Source organism: Odontesthes bonariensis, chromosome 12 (assembly GCF_027942865.1).
Source record: "Odontesthes bonariensis isolate fOdoBon6 chromosome 12, fOdoBon6.hap1, whole genome shotgun sequence".
Lineage (NCBI taxonomy): Eukaryota > Metazoa > Chordata > Actinopteri > Atheriniformes > Atherinopsidae > Odontesthes > Odontesthes bonariensis.
The window spans coordinates 26,990,984-27,017,412 of NC_134517.1; the positions used below are offsets into that span (position 1 = coordinate 26,990,984).

General features: G+C 38.9%; 4 protein-coding genes across 4 annotated transcripts; all 4 read left to right on the plus strand.

The window, feature by feature from the left end:
* Positions 1 to 150: 150 nt before the first annotated feature.
* LOC142395989 (olfactory receptor 5M3-like) lies at positions 151 to 1,083 on the plus strand. The gene has a single exon (XM_075478538.1). The coding sequence runs from the start codon at positions 151 to 153 to the stop codon at positions 1,081 to 1,083; it is 933 nt and encodes a 310-aa protein (XP_075334653.1).
* A 2,351-nt stretch (positions 1,084 to 3,434) lies between these two features.
* On the plus strand, positions 3,435 to 4,367 carry LOC142395990 (olfactory receptor 5M3-like). The gene has a single exon (XM_075478539.1). The coding sequence runs from the start codon at positions 3,435 to 3,437 to the stop codon at positions 4,365 to 4,367; it is 933 nt and encodes a 310-aa protein (XP_075334654.1).
* A 4,305-nt stretch (positions 4,368 to 8,672) lies between these two features.
* LOC142395992 (olfactory receptor 52D1-like) lies at positions 8,673 to 9,602 on the plus strand. Its single transcript, XM_075478540.1, has one exon. The coding sequence runs from the start codon at positions 8,673 to 8,675 to the stop codon at positions 9,600 to 9,602; it is 930 nt and encodes a 309-aa protein (XP_075334655.1).
* A 6,422-nt stretch (positions 9,603 to 16,024) lies between these two features.
* On the plus strand, positions 16,025 to 16,972 carry LOC142396201 (olfactory receptor 6C1-like). Its single transcript, XM_075478751.1, has one exon. The coding sequence runs from the start codon at positions 16,043 to 16,045 to the stop codon at positions 16,970 to 16,972; it is 930 nt and encodes a 309-aa protein (XP_075334866.1). The 5' UTR covers positions 16,025 to 16,042.
* The last annotated feature ends 9,457 nt before the right edge of the window (positions 16,973 to 26,429 follow it).

Here is a 26,429-nt window from a genome sequence, read left to right on the forward strand (position 1 = left end):
TGCCACAAAGGCTTATAAAGTCATGGTAACATACCCTGTGAGGGAGGGAAAGACTCAGAACAGGATACTTCCAGTTCTTCTCAGATACCAGGTTGTGCAGATGCAACTTCGTATTGTGTCTGTGTTAAAAAGAGTAAGGATTTTTTTTCTATGATGGATAATGTTTCAGTAATAACCAGGTTTACTCTGTCAGGGTTAAGTGGGACAGCAAGGTTCAGACTAACTCTCTTTATACTCACTTTACTGTGTTACTGTGTGATTTGGCTGGTAAATGTGGCCATTGTTGTGACAATTATTGTGGAGAAAAACCTCCATGAACCCATGTACATCTTTCTCTGCAATCTGTGTATCAATGCACTCTATGGGACAGCAGGTTTTTACCCAAAATTCCTCCATGATCTCCTGTCAAGCACTCATGTGATCTCTTATGCTGGATGTCTTTTGCAGGGCTTTGTGTTACACTCGTCAGCCTGTGCTGAATTTTCACTTTTAGTTCTAATGTCTTATGACAGATATGTGGCTATTTGTCGACCTCTGTCGTACCACTCTGCAATGACCAAAAAAAGGGTTATTGTTTATGTGTTTTTTGCTTGGCTTGTTCCCTTTTATGTATTATTCATGGGCACAATAACAACATATACACCAAGGTTATGTGGGTCACACATACCAAAAATCTACTGTGTTAACTGGCTAGTTTCTAATCTAGCTTGCTCTCCTTCCATAGCACGCATTATTATTCCAGCTTTTAACTATACTTTTTATATTGGCCATGCTATTTTTATTTTCTGGTCTTATGTGTGTCTGGTCAAAACAAGCCGAGCATCCAAAGAAAATAGACGTAAATTCCTGCAGACATGCTTACCACATCTATCATCTTTACTAATTGTAGTTGGATCTTTGCTTTTTGACCTGATGTACATGCGATTTGGCTCCAAGGAGTTGTCACAAAATATACAGAACTTCATAGCAATAGAATTTATCCTCATTCCACCAATTATCAACCCCCTCATCTACGGTTTCACGTTGACTCAAATAAGAAGAAGAGTTTTACGTTTTATACGTTGCAAAAGTTCTGTTTTTTAGATTCATGTCATGATCTAATCTGCACCAGGAAAAGAATCTGAGTGTATAACTTGGGAGAACGTTTAAACTCATAATTATAGCTGAAAATGTCTTTGATAAATAGATAGTGTGACATGTTGGCCTAATTATTTCAAGCTGCACAGTAGTAAAAACACAAAACTATCAAACTGAAAGAGAGCTGTTTAGATTAAGCATTCTTTGGTAACTGATTTTTTATTGACATCTAATATACTGCCAAGTATGTGTGGCTGTTAATAAGTCTGTACCTCATCACAAAATGTATGGCTTTTTCCATATAGCTGAGTGTCAAGAGACTGATTCCACGAGTAGGAATGTCATGTTATTTTTTGCTTTAGTGCAGTTATATAAAAACAATACAGCTGCTGTGATTCAACTTAGAGGGCAAAGAAAGGCAAACAGACATAATGTACAGAAATGAACAGCTGTCCACCAACTAACACAACACAATCATTTCTTGACATGCAGTGAAATTGTAAACTCTAAATATCTGACCAAACAATGTGTTTAACTTGGATAATATTTTTGTAACACTAATTGATAATCGGTGTCTACACATGAGCTTGTTGTCTTTTTTTTTTAAATGAACTTATACTGACAAAAAACTTGAAAGTGGCTCTCCCAGCTGATGCTTTCATTCCATAGGCTACTTGTATTGAAACGGCAGACCTTTTTCCAGCAGCATGGGGCACCTGAATTTGGATGGACATTTCTGTCCTACGAAGAGACTGTTACATGAGACCTACCCCTTAATACATATACAAATTTTATAACCTAGCGTTAAGGCAGGTATGGCCTTGGAGCAAATTTCTTTTTTTCCCCTTTGTTCCCTACCTTTATTGACAATTTGGTGCAAGATAACACATATGTTTAAATTATGTGAACATGAAAATGTTCTCGTACTGTATATTCCTTTGTTACATTATTTTGAAAGGTTTGTTGTATATCAACTTCATCTTGCTTGTTGAGGCAAAAGGTGTTTGCATTGTGTGAGATTTAGCTGGTTGTTAGCCTGTCCACCTTGCCAGACTTATTAATCAATAACTGTTTGAGGGTTTAAAGCTTTCAAACTAAGTTGTGATGAAGTATTTTACTCACTATATAGGACTAAGATTAATATTTGTCATCATATAACCTTTAAGAACATGTTTAATATGTTTAAGGACACAATATTTACAAAACATCAATATCTCTTTGCTTACTTTGTTTATTGATTATTTTTTCACCATTTACATAAGGATCCTTCGCTTCCAGCAAAATAAATAGAATGATAAATTACACAAAATGTCTGTCTTGTTATTGAAAGAGGGGAAAACTGCATGTATACCTATGTAAAATACGACACTGTTTGCTGTGTTCATTTTTATATTGTGGTGAGCTTGAGTGGGTTTTGCCAACGATGAGATGAGGAGTTTAATTTCAACATGGAAGTGCTCTTTAACTGCACACCTAGGCCTTCACATACATAGTACAAGACCAGGGCGTCACGAACAGGAAAAATACTTTTACTCGATCATTAGGTGCGATCATTTGCTGTCATAAAAGTAACAGGTATCCAACACAGCAGGTACGAAACAGCACAACACTAACTGCTACACAAAGAATAATACTTTTAAATAACTTAGAAACCACCAAAGCAAAACTTTTGCTTCTCAAACATGGTGTCACAATTGCATGCTGGGAAGGCTCCCCCAGATACTGCCCCAACATGCTACAATAAAGAAGCCTTTATATGTTTCTTGTCCTTGTATTGATGGCTCCTGTTCAAGTTTTCCAGAGACCCCCCCCCCAAAAAATTAAATAAATACATCAATAAAAATCCTAAAAATAAAAAAGACCTGATACCGAAAATGTATCAGAATTATTTCTGATTTATAAACAAGACTCATGAAATTGCAGTCAGTGGTATGCACACTGACAGCTACAGGCCCAGCAGGCAAAAATAATGTTTACTGGTATTACAATATTAAGTCACGATATCAAATGAATTGGACAGGTGTCTGAATGTGTAAGAGTCTATTATCTTTTTCTGTTAGAGCTTACTTTAGTAATGTCCCAAACTCAACTATCACACTGAAATGACATAGACTCTGAGTGTACAGATGATGTAATCAGTCAATGCAACTCCCAAACTACTGATTGGATGTTTAGAGGTCCCTGCAAACAACATCATTGAGTGTTACTGCCACAAAGGCTTATAAAGTCATGGTAACATACCCTGTGAGGGAGGGAAAGACTCAGAACAGGATACTTCCAGTTCTTCTCAGATACCAGGTTGTGCAGATGCAACTTCGTATTGTGTCTGTGTTAAAAAGAGTAAGGATTTTTTTTCTATGATGGATAATGTTTCAGTAATAACCAGGTTTACTCTGTCAGGGTTAAGTGGGACAGCAAGGTTCAGACTAACTCTCTTTATACTCACTTTACTGTGTTACTGTGTGATTTGGCTGGTAAATGTGGCCATTGTTGTGACAATTATTGTGGAGAAAAACCTCCATGAACCCATGTACATCTTTCTCTGCAATCTGTGTATCAATGCACTCTATGGGACAGCAGGTTTTTACCCAAAATTCCTCCATGATCTCCTGTCAAGCACTCATGTGATCTCTTATGCTGGATGTCTTTTGCAGGGCTTTGTGTTACACTCGTCAGCCTGTGCTGAATTTTCACTTTTAGTTCTAATGTCTTATGACAGATATGTGGCTATTTGTCGACCTCTGTCGTACCACTCTGCAATGACCAAAAAAAGGGTTATTGTTTATGTGTTTTTTGCTTGGCTTGTTCCCTTTTATGTATTATTCATGGGCACAATAACAACATATACACCAAGGTTATGTGGGTCACACATACCAAAAATCTACTGTGTTAACTGGCTAGTTTCTAATCTAGCTTGCTCTCCTTCCATAGCACGCATTATTATTCCAGCTTTTAACTATACTTTTTATATTGGCCATGCTATTTTTATTTTCTGGTCTTATGTGTGTCTGGTCAAAACAAGCCGAGCATCCAAAGAAAATAGACGTAAATTCCTGCAGACATGCTTACCACATCTATCATCTTTACTAATTGTAGTTGGATCTTTGCTTTTTGACCTGATGTACATGCGATTTGGCTCCAAGGAGTTGTCACAAAATATACAGAACTTCATAGCAATAGAATTTATCCTCATTCCACCAATTATCAACCCCCTCATCTACGGTTTCACGTTGACTCAAATAAGAAGAAGAGTTTTACGTTTTATACGTTGCAAAAGTTCTGTTTTTTAGATTCATGTCATGATCTAATCTGCACCAGGAAAAGAATCTGAGTGTATAACTTGGGAGAACGTTTAAACTCATAATTATAGCTGAAAATGTCTTTGAGAAATAGATAGTGTGACATGTTGGCCTAATTATTTCAAGCTGCACAGCAGTAAAAACACAAAACTATCAAACTGAAAGAGAGCTGTTTAGATTAAGCATTCTTTGGTAACTGATTTTTTATTGACATCTAATATACTGCCAAGTATGTGTGGCTGTTAATAAGTCTGTACCTCATCACAAAATGTATGGCTTTTTCCATATAGCTGAGTGTCAAGAGACTGATTCCACGAGTAGGAATGTCATGTTATTTTTTGCTTTAGTGCAGTTATATAAAAACAATACAGCTGCTGTGATTCAACTTAGAGGGCAAAGAAAGGCAAACAGACATAATGTCATATCTTTTTTCATGTTATAAAAACTGGAAAAAAATAATAGCCTCCACTTTATTTCCTCAAACTATATCCATTTATTGTTTCTGTCTGCAGATCCTTCCAGATGTTGAGGAACTCATTACTTTTAACATATTCTGTATGACTTCATTGTTTTTTTTTTATTTCACATTTTCTATATTCAAGAAATCAAAATAAATGTATGTCTTTCGATTTGTTATGGTAAAACATCATCATGTTGTAGTGATGGTTGGTATAGAAATGTATAAGGGTAGAAAAACTCTTTTAAAGAGTCTTTACTTCCCATTTAAACAGATTTAACCAATAACTTACTTGTTGCTTCTTATAAAATGACTTTCCTGAGTTTCATGGAACATGATGGATATATTGTGTAGGCCAAGGTGACTTCTAAGACAGTCTGTAAGTTGGCAGCCTTTACATCAATCTGTCCATCCTTTTCTGTTGCACCGAAAAGTATACTCTGCCATTTGAAACGTTGCTAAACTCTCATGTGGTTTCATCTTTGTCAACAACATTGTCAGCATGCTTTTAACTGCAATTAAAGTAATTTACACCTTGACCTATTTCTTGTATACATATTTTAGGATTATACTCGTGTGCAGAAAAATTTTGTCTGAATTCAAGAACAAAGCATTCTAAACCTGCTCACTCCATACTATTTGATTCGTCATTTTGATGTTTTAAAGCTAAATCCACTTTTTGCATTTTTTCTTATTGCAAGACTATCACGCTTCGAACTGGTGGACTCAAATGTACGACTCAGACAGACAGTATTCCAGTGGCGGCTGCTGACTTTTAAAACAGGGGAAGCCCATATTACGCGTTCAGGGTTGTAGTGGCTCGTGCCATACCAAAGCAGAAGATAGCAAAGTTAAAAATAATTAGTTATAACATAGCTGTGTCTAGTATGACAAGTGTCAGTTTGGGGTGGGTGAGAAGGACGCGGATGCGGAAATTATAAAAGCAAACTTGATTTATTTCACAAAAAACACAAAGTTCAAACAAAAAGCGCGGCTGAGCCGGATTCAAAAAACCTAAACTGTGGAATAATTATTGAACAAAACAAAACACTTGGCATAGCATGGAGGAAAAACCACTTAACTGGGTCGTGGCATGGCATGGAGGATGTTGACGGGTAAGGATCTCACAAAACAATGAGGGAACCTGCAAACTAAATACTGTGGAGGGTGATTAGGGATAGAGTGCAGCTGATGGGGAAAACACAGGTGCAGTGAATGAACTAAGTGCAGGGAAACTAAAACATGGGAAAACTAAAAACTAAACTAAGACATGACTAAGACGTGATCAAAAAACCAAACATGACCTAAAACATAAAACTAAAAACATAGTCCCATGGCGTGACAACAAGTATGCCCAGCAAATACACAGAAAGAAGGTATAGACTTTGAAAATTCACACAGCGAGGCTAAAATCAAGTATGATCGAATCTAAGGCCTGTAAATGGCTGGATCTGTGGCTGGATCAGAATCTGTGGAGCATTTTTCCCTGTCATAATGAATACTTAGAGTTTGATGGTGGTGGTAAGTATTCTTAAAAAAGGTAACATTTGTGAATGGGCAGCATGAATTCTGGAAAGAAACAACTAAAAGTATTACAGCACTTTCACAGACAACCAGTCTCTTTCGTATCCGCTTTGGGACTGAAGTTCCAGCGTGCTTCTCCCCGCTTAAAAATTCGGCTGCCACAACATCTCTCATGATGGACAAACACTAACTCCAATCATCACGACACAGCCCCTCATATTGACACGCCCACGTCTAATCTACCCCCAGAGATGCCGAGCAGCCTCGGAAGTGAGTTTTTGTCGATTTAGCCAATGATGACCTAGAATTGTAGAAAAAAACTTGACTCTCCCGCCCCCTCCTGAAGCCGGGCAGCCCTCGGCTCGGAAGCCTGGCTGTTAGTGGCGGCTTCATAACATGATTTCCTCAGTGAACGGCGGCGATTTCAGAACAAATCACTTCATTAAGCTACAGGACAACATGTTGTAGTTATGAAAGTAAATGCAGTATTGGGCATATCTTGTGTTTTGTGAATAACTGTTTTATCGTCAATTTAACATTGAAGATGTAGCAATTTCGCCAGAGAATGGGAGAGGCTGTCCGGCTTCCTGTGTTGTTTCTGAATAGCCGCGGCTGCAGTATTCCAATATCAGTGTCGGTTTAATTACTCCAAGGTCTGGTACACGGGTAGGCAAGAGTAGAAAGGCAAAGGTACAAAATCGTCTGGCAAAATCTCTGGTCAAAAAACATGCAAGAGGTCAGCAAACGTGAAAGCTAGACTTGAAATAAATGCTTGAACGAATGACAAAAACGACAAGACGAACACGCAATGAACAAGACAAAGGCTTGGGTATAAATACACTAAACAGAGAGCGAGACAATGATACACAGGTGAGAATAATTAGGATGACGTCACTACGACTGTGACAGGAAGTGACTACCAAAATAAAGCAGGAAACAAGGAACGGATACATAGACATGGCATGACAAAGACGTCGTGATGATTCCTCCACTTTTGAATTCTCTTTCATATGGAGTGAAATTGTTCAATATCAGAAGGTCATTAAGTTTATCAAAAGCTTTCTCCTAAATGATCACCTGGGAAGACAACCTTGTGCATGTCACATCTTGTCTGTAAAGGACTTTCTGTTAAAGGCAATAAGTCTGTCTTCTCTGACTTTTGTTTCGCAAAATAAAAATCCAGTTGGACCTACAGCTCATTGCTCTGACTGAGGTGTATCATACAATTTTGTCTCCTAGTTTTAAATATATTGAATTAATTTCACCGCTTATCTTTGGCCTGATAAAGCTTTACCTTATCAAATAGCATTTAGCTTTCTTCAGATGGCTGTGTCAAAAAACTTGATAGGTTGTCGAGGACTGAAAATGAGTTTTAAACATGAAGGAAGAACAAAAGAAAGAATGAAGGAAAAAATGTATCCTCATCCTGGATTGGACCTTTGCTTCTGATTCTTTGAAATTAGAAATATTCCTCAAAAGTATGCAGCACTCATCGTCTTTAGACTCTTGACTCTCAACTGTAACAGAAAGCAAATAAACAATGTATCATAGATACTCTAAGTTTTCTGTAAGGACAGTTTGCCACAGCCCCAGGCTTCCACTCCACAGGCATTGTCCTAGACCTCCATGTGAAATTGAGGAGGGGTATCAGCCAAGACAGCCCCACCAGGCCCAGAGCCTTCAGCAACTCAGGGCAAATCTAGTCTGAATTTAAATTTAAATGTAAAAGCATTAAAAGAAGATTTGTCAGTCTTCTATAGCTTCAGTTTTCCATCAATATGGAGGTGGCCTCACACACTGCCCACATACTGCCTCTGCAATTTGGCTTGTTTTTTTTTGTGAAATAAATAATGACAGAGTGTGATATTGATTGTGTTGTTCATCTTAAGGTTTATTTATCTAATTTATGGAGTAGGGTTCAGTTGAAAACTGCCATGGAAGTAAAGAAAAATAAAATCAAAGAAAATTTGCTCTAGTGGTCATATATTTATTTATGTCAATCATTGACAGAACATTGTGATTGTAAGCATTTATTTGCTTATCGAATATCTAAACAGTCAATCCATTTCAAGGAAAACTGCTGTTTTAAACTTAATCATTTGTTGCCGGTTGCTCTTAATGCTCTGGTAGGAGTTCAGGATGAGTGCATACATTCTGAATTCCCAGCTGTCATAGTCAGAGGAGTTATTAACAGATGATGCAAGGAGATCAGAGTCAGAACAGAGAGAAACCCTCCACTCAGCAACCTGCAGCATGCTGTAACACTGTACAGGTAGAATTAGAAGACTTAATTTCTGAAAACTTGCTCTCTGATTATGGATAATGTTTCTACTGTAAGAATCTTCTTTCTCACAGGGATCAATGAGACAATGGATTATAGAATAGTCATATTCTCCTTCACATTACTGTATTACTGTGTGATTTTGTTTCTTAATATCGCTCTCATTTTGATCATTGTCCTAGATGAAAACCTACATGAACCTATGTACATTTTATTATGCAGTGTTTGCATGAATGCACTTTATGGCACCACAGGTTTTTACCCTAAATTCCTTTTAGATGTGCTGTCGTCTTCTCAAGAAATCTCATTTGAAGGGTGTCTCTTACAAGCCTTTGTCATGTACTCATTTGCTTGTTGTGAATTGTCCATTCTAGCAGTTATGGCCTATGACAGATATCTGGCTATTTGTCATCCACTGCACTACCACTCCTTCATGTCTAAGAGGAGGCTCTCTCAGCTGGTGAGTTTCTCCTGGCTGACACCTCTCTGTATTTTTTCCATCAGCATTCTGCTAACATCCAGACTTGAGATGTGTGGGTCAAAAATTAAAAGAATCCTTTGTGTGAACTGGATAATTGTCCAGCTTGCGTGCTCAGACAGTAACACCATTTCAAATAATATTGTTTCATATGCGACAATAGTCATTTATGTGTCTCATGGCTTTTTCATATTTTGGACTTACATGCACCTTATTAAGACATGTGCGAGGTCCAAAGATGACAGGGTAAAGTTTATGCAGACGTGTGTGCCTCATTTAATCTCTCTGATCACGTTTTTGGTTGTAATAGTTTTTGACTTGATGTACATGAGATTTGGCTCCAAAGATTTACCTCAAAGCCTTCAAAACTTCATCGCTATAGAATTTCTCCTCTTTCCTCCGATGATGAATCCACTCATATATGGATTTAAGCTGACCAAAATACGAAACAGAATTTTAAGTCTGTTTTTTTTTGGAAGACAATGACCATTACCATCAAATTTAATCTGAAATATTCGTTCTTTATCTGTTTAACAGGAGAGAAAGAATGCTGTTAACTCAGCTTATGTTAAATAAAAAATCATTAGTTTTATTAATATTTTGTTTTGTCTTTTTACATATAAAATTGAAATTAATTAAAATAATATCATGCGATACAACGTTTGTCATGCTACATCATAGAAAATAGTGTGTGGCCTGATACAAACATGTTAAAGTACACACTGTCAGCTGAAGTTACAGATAGACACTTGTGAATATGATTTCATTTTGTCATTTCATTATTAAATTTCAGTTTATGATGTGTAAAGTGTGAAATCTGAAGCTGTCACATCCAACAGTTGACATGACCCTCTCCACCCAGAAGTTTAGCTTAAACGCTTCACTATTTTCCTTTCTTTGACCTTTTTTCTACCACATTAAAACAAATGGACTTCAGATTGTATTCATGTTGTTTGGTCCATGAAATAACAACAATGGGTATCTGCTCTATGATTTTTTTGTCATTAGGTGTGTCATATTTGTTAGTACACTTTTGTAGGATATATGCTCTATCACTGTCAAATAAAATCTGTGCACAAACTGTGTTTGTTTATATTGAAGGTTTTTTTGAGAACTTTATATTAGCCGGGGTTTGCCATGAACACTGAAACACCTCCGGTTGTAATGCAGCCCTCTTATATTGTTACACAGAGGCTATCTCATTCATTCCATCTTAGTATGACAACATATGAAATATTTCAAAACTTGTAATTAAGAAGGGGAAGAAAAATGCACAAAAGTGAAACATTTCCCAAGTCGCTCACCCTCCTGTCCTCATATCTATCTGCATAAATCACAGTAAGTAAGAGTGGATGAAATTGATCAAGCGTAGCTCTGAAAATTGTGGCTTAGAGGGATTTTGGGACTAGATTATTGTCTCTTTCATAAAAGATGATCCATTGTTTCCTGTGCTAAAGGAAAAAAAACAAAGGAAGCACTGATCGTATCATGATCACTCAGTTTGGAACCTTGGCTACTTGACTGAACCCAAAGTTTAAACAATCAAAGCTGACTACATTGCAAACATGATGGATGGTGCATCTTTTTCACAAACATGTGTTCAGTCTACAGTTTCATCTAATATATGAACAATGCTCCCAAGAGTTAGAAAAAAAGGAAAGCCATTTCTTTTTAAACGGATAAACTTTCAGCTTGATCAAATATGGATGTGAAATCACAACAAGCGAACAATAATAATTCAAAAGGGAGAGGCAAGTTGAAAGAGGTTGGCCTGCTCTTTAATATTTTTTAAATGAATGATGAACCACTATAAGTGCATCGAGTACATTACTCATCTTATAATCCTTTCAATATCAAATTTGGCTAAACTAATGTTTTACTTGAATGTGTCAAAAATATAGTGATCAATTTGGCTGTTTGTTTGTTCAACTACTCCAGTAAGGTGGGTAAGAGTTATAAGACTGGCAATGCCAATGTCAATGGAAATTCACCCAGAGAATATTCCCTTGTTAAATGTGATGAAAAATGGCAATTGCCACTTCCAAAAAGACACTCAGGTTCATTATACTTGAAACAGGAGACATGTTCCATCAATTAATATACTTTATAAAAATACTCCTTTTGAAAACAAGTTAAAACAAACCATAAAAAACACAAAAAATACAGCTGCAGGTATGTTAATAAAAAGGTATGAGGCATCTCAGATCACCCCACAGCACACATGCACAACAGACTCAAGCACACTGGAAGGAGATGCTGCCACCAGAAGGGCCCCTACCACCACCACTGGGAGTTCTCAGCTTCTGAAAAGAAAAGACACTTCAAATAAAAAAAATAAATGTAAACAAAAACAATATATTCACTCATTTAGGATAAATCACAAAGATAAAATAATGTTAAATATGCAATGACAGCTTCTAGAACAAAACCTGCAGAAAGTGCGATTGAAATGTGAACAGCAGCGTTCCAAACTAAACTCAAGCACAGGATGCTAAAAGCAGAACAGAACAACAATAAAGCCAAAAGTCTAACATGAAAGGTAAAATCTGAGTGCCAAACACAGAAAAAGAAAGAGGCAGGGCAAAACAGCAGCATTCCTGCAGCCTGAACCACAGCCATAGCAGCGTGATCAGTGGTTACATCCTGATTACACCGAGGACCTCAAAACAGGCCTAGGATCCCTGGCATGAATGAAACAGCATGTTAGAAAAAAAACTGTGTAATTTGAAAAAGTTTGATTTTATTGGACCTTACATACTGATCAGCCAGTGTCTCTCAACACCAAAACAGGAGATCGCGTGATGCTTATCAAACTGTATACAGTATAAACCAGGCAAAGCACTCGCATAATATCAACACGTCATCAAAGATCCATGACAGGTAAGAAATAAACCTGCCAGGAATGATTCAGATAAGATCAACAGGAACTAACCACTTCAACAGAGAGGATAAACGTGTTAGTTTTCTGTAGGTGATCCAAATGAGTAAACTGCAGAAAGTCATTTAAGAACAGACTGCATTGATCGGGAAAATGGGTGCCTTATGAGTCGCTACCAAGCTTCTCTAGAAGAGTAGAGGGGGAAGCAGTGGAGGGGCAGAGTGGCTTACATCCTGGTTGTTGCTTCTCACCAAGGCGAAGGTCAAACCCTCTCCAGTTTGTTCACGAAACAGATTGACGGCTGGTGGACTCCCGGAGGAGTTTTAGACTGATGACTGGACTGGTAAGTACCACAGAAACAGAGACTGGAATCAGTGGAGTACACACAGAGGATCTCTTGTGTACCAAAGTGACCTGAACAATACCGTATGAGTAGCAGACAAACTGGTGGTGAGAAGCGAGTAGGTCAGGACTTTTAGGCAATCTTTTAGTACAATCTGCTGCACACATGGATACTGGCATACTTGAAACTACACAACATCAACAGGACACTAAGAGCCTTTATTAAAAACTCAATGGGACTGTGGAAGACAACTCTAGGGGGCATTTCAAAGCCAACTGCATAAGTTACCATCAAGTTTTTCATCTGCCAAGGAGATGCACTGTCCACACCGCTGTTTGCATGGGTCTGAACCCCCTCAGCTTGCTGAATTCTACGACTGGCTATGAATACCAATCATTCTCTTTTTTTTTTCTCTCATGAAGATATCATCAGCCACTTTTCCCACATTCACGACATCAAGCTCTATGCCAGGACAAAACAAGCTATCGACTCAGTGACCTACTACATTGTCAAAAGTATTCGCTCATCTGCCTTTACAGGCATATGAACTTAAGTAACATCCCATTCTTAATCCATCTGGTTTAATATGACGTCGGCCCACCCTTTGCAGCTGTAACAGCTTCAACTCTGCTGGGCAAGCTTTCCACAAGGTTTAGGAGTGCGTTTATGGGAATTTTTGACCATTCTTACAGAAGCGCATTTGTGAGGTCAGACCCTAACCCATTCAGAGTTCCTTTCACTGGAACTAAGGGGCCAAGCCCAGCTCCTGAAAAACAACCCCACACCATAATCCCCCCTCCACCAAACTTTACACTTGGCACAATGTCGTTAGACAAGTACCGCTCTCCTGGCAACCACTACACCCGGAATCGTCCATCAGATTGCCAGATGGAGAAACGTGTTTCATCACTCCAGAGAACACGTCTCCATTGCTCTAGAGTCCAGTGGCGGTGTGCTTTACACTACTACATCCGGTGCTTTGCATTGCACTTGGTGATGTATGGCTTGGATGCAGCTGCTCGGCCATGGAAACCCATTCCATGAAACTCTCTACGCACTGTTCTTGAGCTAATCTGAAGGCCACATGAAGTTTGGAGGTCTGTAGCGATCTGTAGAAAGTTGGCGACCTGTGCGCTTCACCATCCGCTGACCACGCTCTGTCATTTTACGTGGCCCACCACTTCGTGGCTGAGTTGCTGTCGTTCACAATCGCTTCCACTTTGTCTTTTTTCAAAAGGCACTCAAAGATTTTGGAGTCAGACTTGTTACTGATCGTGAACTTGTCTTTAATGTCGGGTGTGTTTCCAGAGCCACTAAAAACAGCTGTAATCAAACCTCTGTTGAAAAAGGACAATCTTGACAAGACACAAATGAACAACTACATGTTAGGATTTGATGTTTTTGGGTGAGTGAGCGATCTGGCTGCAGAGAGGATCTTCACTGGAGAGTGAGCCAGTTCTGAGTGGTTGCACACCTGAGGCCAATCCATCATCAAGCTGGCTGGTGCTTAAAAGAAGAAGGAAGATCACCTTGCGCCGCCGGATGAATAACCCAGACGGTACTTCCAGCCAGAACGTGTATCGAGTAGTCTAAATAAGATTTTTGCATCCTTGTGAATTCCGAACTTCTTGTGTACTTTCATGTGGAATCTACTTTTTCCCTCCAGAACAATCCGAGAGCCCAGTCTGTCCTCAACCTTCCCTCAAAGACGCAACGAGCAAACAGCTGTCACATACCTCCTTCCTCTGCCTGCCCACTCTCCAGTGCGACGCCTCCAGCAGACTTTATCCTCCCGGACCCCTCTCTCACCCCTCCCTGGAACAACAAAGGGAACCTTCTGCAGACCCTCCACATCTGTCTTCCACCCCGTCCACGTCTCCCCCTTTCAACAACCAAGTAAGCTTATCCTTCAGTCATCTGCTAAGGACCCATCTACAACCACTAATCCGTCTGCTTCCCTTCCTCAGACTTCACCACCATTTAACATCCCTTGTCCTGTTTTCTGGATCCCTGTTGTCCCAGCAATAAAAGCATTCAAATCTACTGGTTTTCCGTGTTGATTCTGCATGTGGGTCCGAAAACTTAAAGGCAACATGACACTACAGGCCTAACTCAAATCTCCTATTTTTAAGTAAGATCATTGAAAAAGCGATTTTTCAAAAGCTTAATTACTTTTTAAAACAAAATAACTGCTATGACAACTTCCAGTCAGGTTTTAGACAGCACCACAGCACTGAGACTGCTCTGACCAAAGTGTTTAATGACATATGTCTGAATACAGACAGTGGAAAAACGTCAGTCTTTGTTTTACTAGATCTCAGTGCTGCATTTGATACAGTTGACCTCAATATATTACTGAAACGACTGGAAAACTGGGCGGCTCTTTCCGGAACTGTACTAAACTGGTTCAAAACATACTTGGAGAACAGGAAGTACTTTGTGTCAATAGGTAACTTTACATCTGAGCACACAAGAGTCACATGTGGAGTTCCCCAAGGTTCCATCCTGGGATCTCTTCTGTTTAACATCTACATGCTCCCACTGGCACTGATTATAAAAAAACAACAAAATAAACTACCATAGCTATGCCGATGACACGCAGATATATATTACAATGTCACCAGGAGACCGAGGCCCTGTACAGGCTCTTGGTAAATGCATTTAGGAAATTAATGACTGGATGTGCCACAACTTTCTCCAGCTAAACAAAAACAAAACTGAGGTAATTGTCTTTGGAGCCAAAGAGAAACGATTATAGGTCACCACAGAACTTCAATCCACTTTGTTATAATACCACTAACGGTTAATTGTGAAATATTTAGGAAATTTAGGAAATTTCACGCCTGGACTTGTTGCACAGGCGGCATCCTATCACGGTACCACGCTGGAATTGACTGAGCTCCTGAGAGCGACCCATTCTTTCACAAATGTTTGTAGAAGAAGTCTGCATGCCTAGGTGCTTGATTTTATACACCTGTGGCCATGGAAGTGATTGGAACACCTGCATTTAATTATTTGGATGGGTGAATGAATACTTTTGGCAATACAGTGTACATTACCAGGTTATAAAGCAACATCAAGAAGGAGCACAAGAAGCTCAAAAAACGCCTAGGGCCAAAGGAGGAAATTGAAGACATTGAAAGTGAAGGCAACAGGGGTATCAGTGGTGATCAGAGCACTGTGGGCTGTCACCCCCAAATTGGGAAAGTGACTTCAACAGTTCTCAGGAGCAACAGCAGAGATCTATATGTAGAAGAGCGCTGTCCTGGGAACAGCTGAGATAATGAATAGAACCCTCAAGCTTCCATGACTCTGCTAAAGTAATCAAGCTTGAAAACTACAACCTACAAATGTACATTTTTCTATGATTTTTTTTAAACAAGAGTTTTCACAAAGAACTGTAATACAATGAAAATGTACTTGTTATTCATGTAAATAAATAATTGGTTTAATTTCTATCATGTCAGTGTTTAGAAAACTGTTCTGTTTTGAATAATTAGTATTTGCTGGTAATAGGATCAGTGCATGCATTCTGAATCCCCAGCTGTCATAGTCAGAGGAGTTATTAACAGATGATGCAAGGAGATCAGAGTCAGAACAGACAGGACAAAGAAACCCTCCACTCAGCAACCTGCAGCATGCTGTAACACTGTACAGGTAGAATTTTTTATTAGAATTTGACTACTGAAAACTTCCTCTCTGATTATGGATAATGTTTCTACTGTAAGAATCTTCTTTCTCACAGGGATCAATGAGACAATGGATTATAGAATAGCCATCTTTTCCTTCACATTACTGTATTACTGTGTGATTTTCTCTCTCAATAGCTCTCTCATTTTGATCATTGTCCTAGATGAAAACCTACATGAACCTATGTACATTTTATTATGCAGTGTTTGCATGAATGCACTTTATGGCACCACAGGTTTTTACCCTAAATTCCTTTTAGATGTGCTGTCGTCTTCTCAAGAAATCTCATATGAAGGGTGTCTCTTACAAGCCTTTGTCATGTACTCATTTGCTTGTTGTGAAATGTCCATTCTAGCAGTTATGGCCTATGACAGATATCTGGCTATTTGTCATCCACTGCACTACCACTCCTTCATGTCTAAGAGGAGGCTCTCTCAGCTGGTGAGTTTCTCCTGGCTGACACCTTTCTGTATTTTCTCCATCAGCATTCTGCTAACATCCAGACTTGAGATGTGTGGGTCAAAAATTAAGAAAATACTTTGTGTGAATTGGACAATTGTTCAGCTTGCGTGCTCAGACAGTAACACCATTTCAAATAATATTTTTTCATATGTAACAATATTAATTTATCTGTGTCATGGCTTCTTCATAATTTGGACTTACATGCATCTTATTAAGACGTGTGCGAGGTCCAAAGATGACAGGGTAAAGTTTATGCAGACGTGTGTGCCTCATTTAATCTCTCTATTCACTTTTATGGTTGTAATACTTTTTGAATTGATGTACATGAGATTCGGCTCCAAAGATTTACCTCAAAGCCTTCAAAACTTCATCGCTATAGAATTTCTCCTCTTTCCTCCGATGATGAATCCACTCATATATGGATTTAAGCTGACCAAAATACGAAACAGAATTTTAAATCTATTTTTTGTTGGAAGACAATGACCATTACCATCAAATTTAATGTTCAATATTCTTTCTTTATCTGTTTAACAGGAGAGAAAGAATGATGTTAACTCAGCATATGTTAACCAACAAAATCATTACAGTTTTCAGTTGTATTTACACTATTTCTGGTTGTTTTTTTAACATGTAAAATTTACACAGTTTGTCCTGCAACATCATAGAAAAAATATTTGTCCTGATGCAAACATGTTAAAATACAAACTAAAGTTGTGCACACACACACGCACACATATATGTGTGAATAATGATTTAGGCTTTTTTTATACTCAGTCACAGCCATCAGCAAAACCGAAGTCCATGGAGCAAGTGTTCGCATCATAGTTTGCAGCACCATTGTAAATTTTTTTCTTTTTTTTAGTTTAAATTTTGATTGAAAGGGGGAATGAAAGAAAGAGGTAAAGTGAGGGGCACGACCATCGGGAGCACCTGAAAAAGATGAATGAAGAAAAACACGAAGAAGAAGTAAGAAACAAACAGCAACAATATCGCCAGCAACAAGCATATGAAAACTTAACGATGCTTGTTGAATATTTTTAAAGCCACAAAGTGACACGGCAACTGTTGAATGCACATGCAAGTGAATGAGTGGGAGGGTGTGTATTTGCGTGTAAAATAAAAGCTTTACATAAATTATGCTTAATAATGGGGGAAGGAGGCGCCAGGCACCGACCACGCAGCATGAGTCGAGTGTGGGACCAAGAGCTCCACAAGCTTAAGGAGCACACCTGAATAATGATTTGGACTTTTATGATTGATGGGACTGGGTTGGACTAAACTTGCTCCAGTCTGACTCCTCTGCTTCTACAAATAGTGAATAGAATAATTAACTTGATGTAAAATTTCAAATCTGAAGTCTTCAGGACCACCAGCTCACCTGCCCCTCCCGACCCAGGATCTGAGCCAAACCCTGAGCTACTTTCTTCTGCTGTTTCTGATATTTTGGTACATGAAAGCACAATAATGAACATCTTCTCCACAGCTTCCACTTCTGACTGACTTTATATTAACCATGCTGTCTATGCGAATATATTCTTTTTATGTCAATAAAAATGTTTGTACTGAAACCGTCTCTGTTTTTGTAGGCTTTGTGACTTTGTAGATGTTCAGGCCTCTTGAGAAGCTTTGCTCTACTTTCAGTGAATGCATGTTTTATTAGATCTACAACATGATGATATGCATTCTCATTCCTTCAAAATTCAACATTCAAATGACTATGTACCAGAAATTTTGGACTTATGTCTGGAGTGACAACTAAAGGCAATTGTGAATTTCATCTTCTATATATCCTTTTTAGATAATCCTAAATAGACACTACACTTAAAGGACAAGACCGTTTTTTTGACATTGGGCCCTTGATTTCACATTATAACATGATGTTCTACTCACCCCTGCTTGTTGTTGGTAATTTGGAGCTGTTCCGAAGATATTCGAGAGGCGTCTGGCTGCTCTCTTGAGATATTCGGCCATAAAACGGTTTCCTATGGGCAAGGTTATACAGGCACAAACTATGCTTTTTATAATTTATTAATTACTGTACACTAGCACTGATAACGTGGAGGTGCGTCGCTTACTTAAAAAAATCCGGGTTACTGTAATTTTGAATTTTTGTCGTAAAGTGGGTGTTACTGACGTCATCATCGTGCTACTACCACAGACAGCCCACAGACCCACTTTACGACAAAAATTCAAAATTACAGTAACCCGGATTTTTTTAAGTAAGCGACGCACCTCCACGTTATCAGTGCTGGTGTAGAGTAATTAATAAATTATGAACAGCATAGTTTGTGCCTGTATAACGTTGCCCATAGGAAACCGTTTCATGGCCGAATATCTCAAGAGAGCAGCCAGACGCCTCTCCAATATCTTCGGAACAGCTCCAAATTACCAACAACAAGCAGGGGTGAGTAGAGCATCATGTTATAATGTGAAATCAAGGGCCCAATGTCAAAAAACGGTCTTGTCCTTTAAAGCATTTGAAGAAAAAAAAAATGAAAAAATGAAATAACAAAACATTAAAATATAGTCAGACTGAACACGAATATCTAATTTCACTGAGCATCCATCACAAAAGTGCATGTCCACCTTTTGGAAGTCATAGATTGTTTTGTCCAGGCAGTGTTCCAGTCATCAGGAGTGTTTGTGATTTGCTGACTCTTTTTCCTTCTGCTGGGACTTGGCTCCTTGGACCAGTAAGCTGCCCAGCATGGCCCCAGCTGCAGCCCAACCAACTGATCTGGAACTGATCCCTGTGGGCAACCTGAAGGAGGCAACAAAGGCTCCAACTGCAGCTCCCAGTGCTGCTCCTCCAGCTCCCAGCCATGATGAAGTCCAATTGGTTTCAAGTTGCCACACTTGGTTTCCAGTGTCACTCTATGGACCAAGAAGGAGAAAAATTGCTGACTGATCAGACTTGTATCAGATCCCATTCAACAAAATTATGCACAGTATTGCACAAACATATAACAATGAGTAACAGTGAAACCTGCTTGGTGAGGGTTAAGGATTTAGCTGCGGAAGTGGACACTTCCATCAGCACCATTTCCGATATGTGATCACATGCTAAGTAATTTGGAAGCTATATCATAACCCCAGTGTCTGCAATTTAATTAGTTTTCATTTTTGTATGTAAGAACAGTGGGACACTGCATTACTTTTGACTGTTTGCATATATTACTTTATTAGCACACACATAAGGCCTGATATATAATCAGGTCAAAAATTAAGTGTGTTTTTACATATCAGGACATGATGAAAAAAAAAAAATCATCTAGTCTCATGGTCTTAAAATGAGGCATCTACAATATCACACATCAAACATTATGTGATATATATGGAATATACCAGAATACAGAAGCAGTATGTGTGAAAAACCAAAGTCCATCCTTACTGCTTCCATAGGAATTAGACGGGTAAAAAACAGCCAGGTGCTGCTAATGAAATGCACATATTAACTGATCACCAGCAAGTCTGTTCATCCCTGTGGATGAATCCTCCGTGATGCTGTGAGGATATAAATGCTAATGCTATCCTCTAAAGCACAATTTTTTATTTTTTTTCCTCTAAAGCACAATAGTTAAGCTAAAATTCCAAATATTTACATTTATCGTCAAATTAATACAATTAATTCATGGTTCTCGGAAGATAAATCTTGGCAAAGGCAGAGAAAGAAAACTAGACTTCTCGGTCTTACTCGTATTGTTTAAGAAGTCTGTTCTTCTGATAAGACAAGCTTTTGCTCACCTTCGCATGGAGCAAAATACCATCATCCAACACAGCTTGGTCTTTCTGATTTCTTTCTGTAAATTACAGGGAAACATGAGCATTAGCCAGTCATTTACAAACTCCTGGTAATTTTGTTCACAAGCACTGATGCTGATTGGACCATACTCACCAGGTTTAGGTGTGTCTCCATAGTGAGATGATGTGATTGTGAATGCCCATTTTGGTTGTCTGCTAAGCTCTTCCAGGAGCTTTACGTCACTTATTGTTTTCATTGGCCTGTGGTGATTATTAGAGAATGCAGTGTTAAACTCAGTCTCCTTTCTCTGATAGTACATCTGCAGACCTTCGATTGCTGCTTTCATTACTTCCTTTGTTTCATTGTTTTCTTTCTTCAGCTGCCCATTTGCTTGTTTGAGCTTTTCTGCTTCTCTTCTCTGGTCCGTCATCGTTTGCTCGAGTTCTTTAGCCTTTCTCTCCCACGTTCTTTTCAAAGCGGTTGTCTCTTGTTCCTGTTCCATCAGTTTTTCCTCGAGCATTTTCCTTTCCATCAAAATATTTTGCTTTGTAACTTTGCAGACCTCGTCTTTTTCGGCACACCTTTCTCTCAGACTTCTTATGGTCATGTCTTTGTCCATAACAACCTGTTTCAAGAGGCCGTTCTCTCTATCAGCCTCTACTAATCTCATGTTGATTTCTTGCTCATAGTCTTTATTTTGTCTTAATCTCTTACCCTCTATTTTTATTGTTGTCTTTAGAGTTTCAACCTGCTCATTGTTTTCTTTAGCCGCCTTGATCATGTCCTCTACTATTCTCTCTTTCTCCTCCACAATTTGCACGAGGAGGTCATTCTTTGCTTTGGTTTTCTTTAGCAGCCTTACAGCCTTTTTAGAGCTTTGCTCAAGCTTTCTGTTGCTTTGTTGGAGACTCATGAAGTCCGTTAGCAAGGATCCAGTATCATTCTCCATGACTGTCTCTTCGGTCTTCTCTAATAGTTCTCTAACCTGAATGCCTCTGACCCTGTTTGAGTTGTCAAAAACATGATACCTATTTCCACATTTGTCCACCAGCCACTGGAGGGCGGGCCATCTCTCGATGTGCTCCTCAATAGCAGTGACTCCAAGCTTGTCTCCCCATGTGAACAGCACAATGGTCCGAGTCCACACCCAGAATCCAAGGAAGCTCAAATGTTCCTCTACTTTTCTCCTATCTGTATCAGTGAAGGTCTCATCACAGCGTACCACCACCAGGACAGCGTGAGGATTGGGAGCACACAGAGATGCACCGTGGGTAATCTGCAGCTGTACCTCCTGTGGAGTGCCTTCAGTGCAGTATCGACCATGCCAGCCAGGAGTGTCAACGACAGAGACTTGTTTTTTGTCAATTCCACGCCGCCTCTCAGTGCACTGTGACGTTGGATCTCCAGCAGGAAAGACTTCTTCTCCAAGAATAGTATTTCCAGCTGAACTTTTGCCAACTTGCTTCGGTCCCACGACCAGAATTCGAATTACAGAAATGGAAGATGGTCCTCCTGGATTAAAAAAGAAAAAGAAATGATAACGATAAACCCTCACATTTCTATGAAGTGAGAATGGTGTGTCCCATGATGTTAGTTAGGGTTGATTTTTGACATGTTGTGGTGCATGTTGGGTGGGCCAGAGTTGATCCTAAACTGATATTAACAACTTGTAAGGTTTAAATAGGCTACTTATAAACTTGTAAAATGATACCTTTAATTTACTTTATTAGGACAGGTACTGTTGGGCTGGTCTACATGAACCTGATCAGTTTGGTATATCTAATCCAGATTTTTGTCTTTAAAGGCGCTTGAAAATGAATAAAACACAATGGAAAAGTGTCTATTTTTGACTAACTTTAGAAAACTAATTAAAAAAATGTGTTTTCCCAATTACTGTATAATAGAAGAGGCTGTTTTCAGCATAAATACATTCCAATAGACACCTTACGCCTTAAAATGAACCTTCTCTCAGAGAAGATGTTAGAGAATATAGAAGCAAACACGTTTACTTAAGATGTGACACTTCATATACATTTAGAAAGTGTATAATATCTAAAGCACAACAGTTTGAGTTCTAATAACTTCTGGTGTCTTGTTACCATAAACTCTGGTGAAAATTGTAAATCTTATGCATCCTCCTGTAAAGTTGCCTTAACTTGATAAACAACCCCATGGATTTAGTATTTGGGATGTCTTCATCATATTCAGTTCAATTCAGTTTTATTTATATCTCAACAAATGTACCAAATCACAACAAATGTCATCTCAAGGCACTTCAAGGCTTAAACATATAGAAATCATATTAATTAATCATCCACTGGAAAGTCAAACAACAGGTGGGAATCCCTCAGCTGCCTGCTGTCACAGCTGTATCTGGACTTAAAACTTCCCTGTTCTCACTGGTCTTTGGTAAAGTTTTGGTGTGTACTGTGTGTGGACAGCTTGAGAGAGCTTGTACCGGTTGTGTTTTTGGGCTTGCATTGCTGCATGTCGTGTTTCATGTACATCTGATACATGCTTAATTCAATGAGTTTCATCCTTGTTTTTATTAATCATACTCTTATGTTAACTACTGTATAAGAGTTTGTTTTTCTCACAACTTTGTGTTTTTGCCTCTATTCATGAACTGTGTCTTTCAAAGTTTGCCATTGCTCTGGCTGAGTTCCCGTGGTGTATTACTTACAATGTTCACTTTGTCTTTCTATTTTTTTCTTTTATTCCCTGTTTTTAAATTCATTTTCCTTCTGTGGGTAAAGTAATACTGAGATATTAGTGCAAAATAGTAAAGTCAGTCAGACAATCAAGTAAAAAGCTGGGAGAATTTAGAAGATAAATGTTGTTATAGTGTAAAAAAAAAAAAAAAGAAGAGTAATGGTTGCAGTAAGTAATGCTTACCTATTAGAGATCTGAGTGCACTTCTGGTCATTTTTACTTTCATTCGCCTTAAAGTCGCCCTCTCCTCTACCTCTTTCCTCTCAGTTATCTTAGAGACCTTTTCATCCGCAGTCATATAACCAACTCCTCCTGACTTTCTGTCTCTTCCCACCATTAGATCAATCTTCTCTAAAAGTTCTGCAACCTGAGCTTCATCACCCTCTCCCCATGTGCTTGTGTCTAAAAGATGGTATCTGTGTGCACATTTCTCTAAAATGGCCTGAAGAAAACCATATTTTGCAGTGTAGCTCTCCACAGACATCCCTCTCAGACGTTCACATCTAGTAAATATTACTATTGTGTGCCTCCACAGAGTGTCATTCAACAGCTCAAGGGGTCCCTCTACTGTCCACTCCCTGCCTCTGTGAGAGCTGATGGGTATGACCATGAGGAAGGCGTGAGGTCCAGGTGGGCACATGGTCACGCAGGCTGCCATGTTCACGTTCACCAGGCCGGGGTCTTGGACAGAGTAGTGGATCCACCTTTCAGGGGTGCAGACCACAACAATTTTCCTGCCATCACAGAGAACACCTTGTCTCTTAACGCACATCTTCACATCTCTGCTGATGTCGAACATCTGCCGGCGGAGGATGGTGTTTCCAGTCAAACTCTTCTCCAGCCAGTCGTGCCCCAAGAGGACAATCCTCATCTCCTGAAGGCAGCGCGAGTCCCCTGGCAGAAGACAAAGACTATTAAACAGCGATGCCATATGCCACTGAATCATCACGACCCTGATACAAATGCCGGTGACGTGGTTAACAGTCCTGCCTGTGACTTCCCACTACTCCACCGGCCTACAACACGACATGCTGAAATGGTCTATTACTTTTAATTGAGAAAGACAGATGGAGACAAAGCTGGACCTTGTGGTGGAAATTTTTTGTTAGGCACAGAGTCAGTTAATTTTCTGAGGAGATAAGATGCTTTTAATCATATCTTGCAAGAGAGAACAACACAATATGGAGTACAGAGTTGCTCTGACCACTGGGGCAAAAAACAATTCAGTTATAATGCAGATTACTGCGTCATCGCTCCTTTGATATAGTTTAGAGTTTTTATCTACTGTCCCTCCCTACCTACAGCCAAGGCTACGTTGACACCGTACCATCTTCCCTACTATCATCCTTAAAGTTGTTTAATCATATAACGAGCACACAATGCCCTCATGGAAGGAAGAGAGAAAAACAGGTTGGTGTCTTGCAGGAGGTTATTACAGGTTATATACACAGTAACACTCAATACAATGCATATAAGAATTCATTTTCCCTCACAACCTGAAAAATTGTTTTTTTGAATAATTAATGACTATGATTTACAGCCACATTTATTCCAGGTCAATAAAAAAGATCATTCACGTTACTTGCTGGAATTTGTACTTCTGTGTAGCCTACAAAATGCCACTGGTTAAAGACAGAGGAGTTAAAGAACAGAATGCAATTCAGCAGCTTACCTTTCCCTGTGTGTGTTCCCCACTCCATGAAAACCTTTTTTTCCTCTTTACCAAAATGCTTTACATTTGAAATCAATGCTTTACCCAAACAAAGCAAAGTAGAACAGCGTCGTCCACCCTCAATGTAAAGCTGAGCTTTAACGGCTGACTCAGCTCTCCGTCTGACCAGTGTTCAAAGTCCAGCCAGTGTGACTCCGCTGAGGAGAAATGTCATGCAATTATCACACAAAGCAGCTTTGTAACAGTGTGATTATATTAAGTAGCCTTTACATCCAAAGCCTGAGTTTAGTATGTGCGGAACTTCCCACAACATATCCCAGTCATGCTCTAAACTGTGAGCCCAGAAGTCTTATTAATAACATTGATAATTATAACATTTTTGGGTATTTAACATCTACACGGGTGATGATTATGTAAAACAGGTTGTGTGTCCTCCATGTGTTAAAAAAGATCTGAACACAATACAAAACAAATCCGAGGTGTTGACAACAGGAGATATTGCTGTTGTATATTTGCACATGTTTCAGTACCTGAAGGTAACAGTGAAAGCTGTAGCTGTCACATTAGCAGCAGACACTTACAAGTCCAGTGTAAACAGAAATTATTTTAGTTGACTTCTTCGGATGTGGAATGGATAATTAATTGGTACTCTTATCATTAGCTGTTGTTCATGGGGGTAAAGTAAATAAAAAGCTAAATTCAAATAGACAGCAGGGACACAGTCTTAACTTATTTTTGTTTCTGCACCAAGGCGATATCTATGGCTGGACACGTCGTGTCCTGCTATCCGTCCCATTTGCAGGAGTGTGCAGAAGTCATACTCCGGCTATCATCCCATTCTATAATGCCGAGAAAACAGGAGCAGTAATTTACTGAAACGTGCAAATATACAACAGCAATATCTCCTGTTGTCTTTTAGGCCTGCCACATCTTCTTTTGTCTTTCACTCCAATTTCTTCAAATTATTTGAAGGACACTTCAAATCAAGCCGGGATGCCATCTTTTCCACAATTAGCTCTTGGGAATAAGCTTTTTGATGCAAAAATACTATTTTACGTCTGCCAAGCTAAGTCATCTCGGGCACTGCTTCGGCATTTCTTTGACAGCTAAAAACGGGAACAATTAAGCATATTTGTGATAGGCTGCTAAGTTGTCTGTTCTGTGTAGACACAACATGAGTCCACTCCTTGAGCTTAGTGCCTTTTTCTACTTTAATGATTCATAGGTCAGAGTTAAGTGGCTTAACCAAAAAATAAATAAAAAGAAAAAGCTCATAAAAACTGTTCAAGACCACTTTGAACAGCAAGATTCAAGGAAAGTTAGCCTCCTTTGAAAGCAAAATATAAAGAATATGTGGTGGCTCAAGACTTTTGCACCATATAGGCAAAACCCATTCAAATACATTTCCTCATATTCAGTATGTCAACCTAATTTTGACGATATATCCCATAAAAAAAACACTTTTCTGTTTTTCAATTCAACAACAGAGGGAGATATTTCTATTCCATATTCATGTAATCTTTAAATGATTGTTAGGATGTGACTAGAGAAACGGAGAAATCAAGATTTTCTCAAATGTGTCAAAACAATAGTAATTACCTTAGTGGTAACAGCAGCAAGAGGCAAACTCTGACTGAACTTCCTCAGAAAGCCTTTTTATTGAGATTCAGTGTTAATGCCACAGCTGTTGCATTGCCAGTCTGTAAAAGAATCCCTGAGCCAGAAATAACTCCATTCAGTGACTGTGCAATAACGCACTTCATGCAAAGAGAGACGAGTAAGAAACAATGATTAAATACAAAGTCGGAAAAAGC

What these genes read in the sequence shown, in the direction of transcription:
- LOC142396201 (XM_075478751.1), top strand. Translation starts at nt 16,043, where the DNA reads ATGGATAATGTTTCTACTGTAAGAATCTTCTTTCTCACAGGGATCAAT.
- LOC142395990 (XM_075478539.1), top strand. Translation starts at nt 3,435, where the DNA reads ATGATGGATAATGTTTCAGTAATAACCAGGTTTACTCTGTCAGGGTTA.
- LOC142395989 (XM_075478538.1), top strand. Translation starts at nt 151, where the DNA reads ATGATGGATAATGTTTCAGTAATAACCAGGTTTACTCTGTCAGGGTTA.
- LOC142395992 (XM_075478540.1), top strand. Translation starts at nt 8,673, where the DNA reads ATGGATAATGTTTCTACTGTAAGAATCTTCTTTCTCACAGGGATCAAT.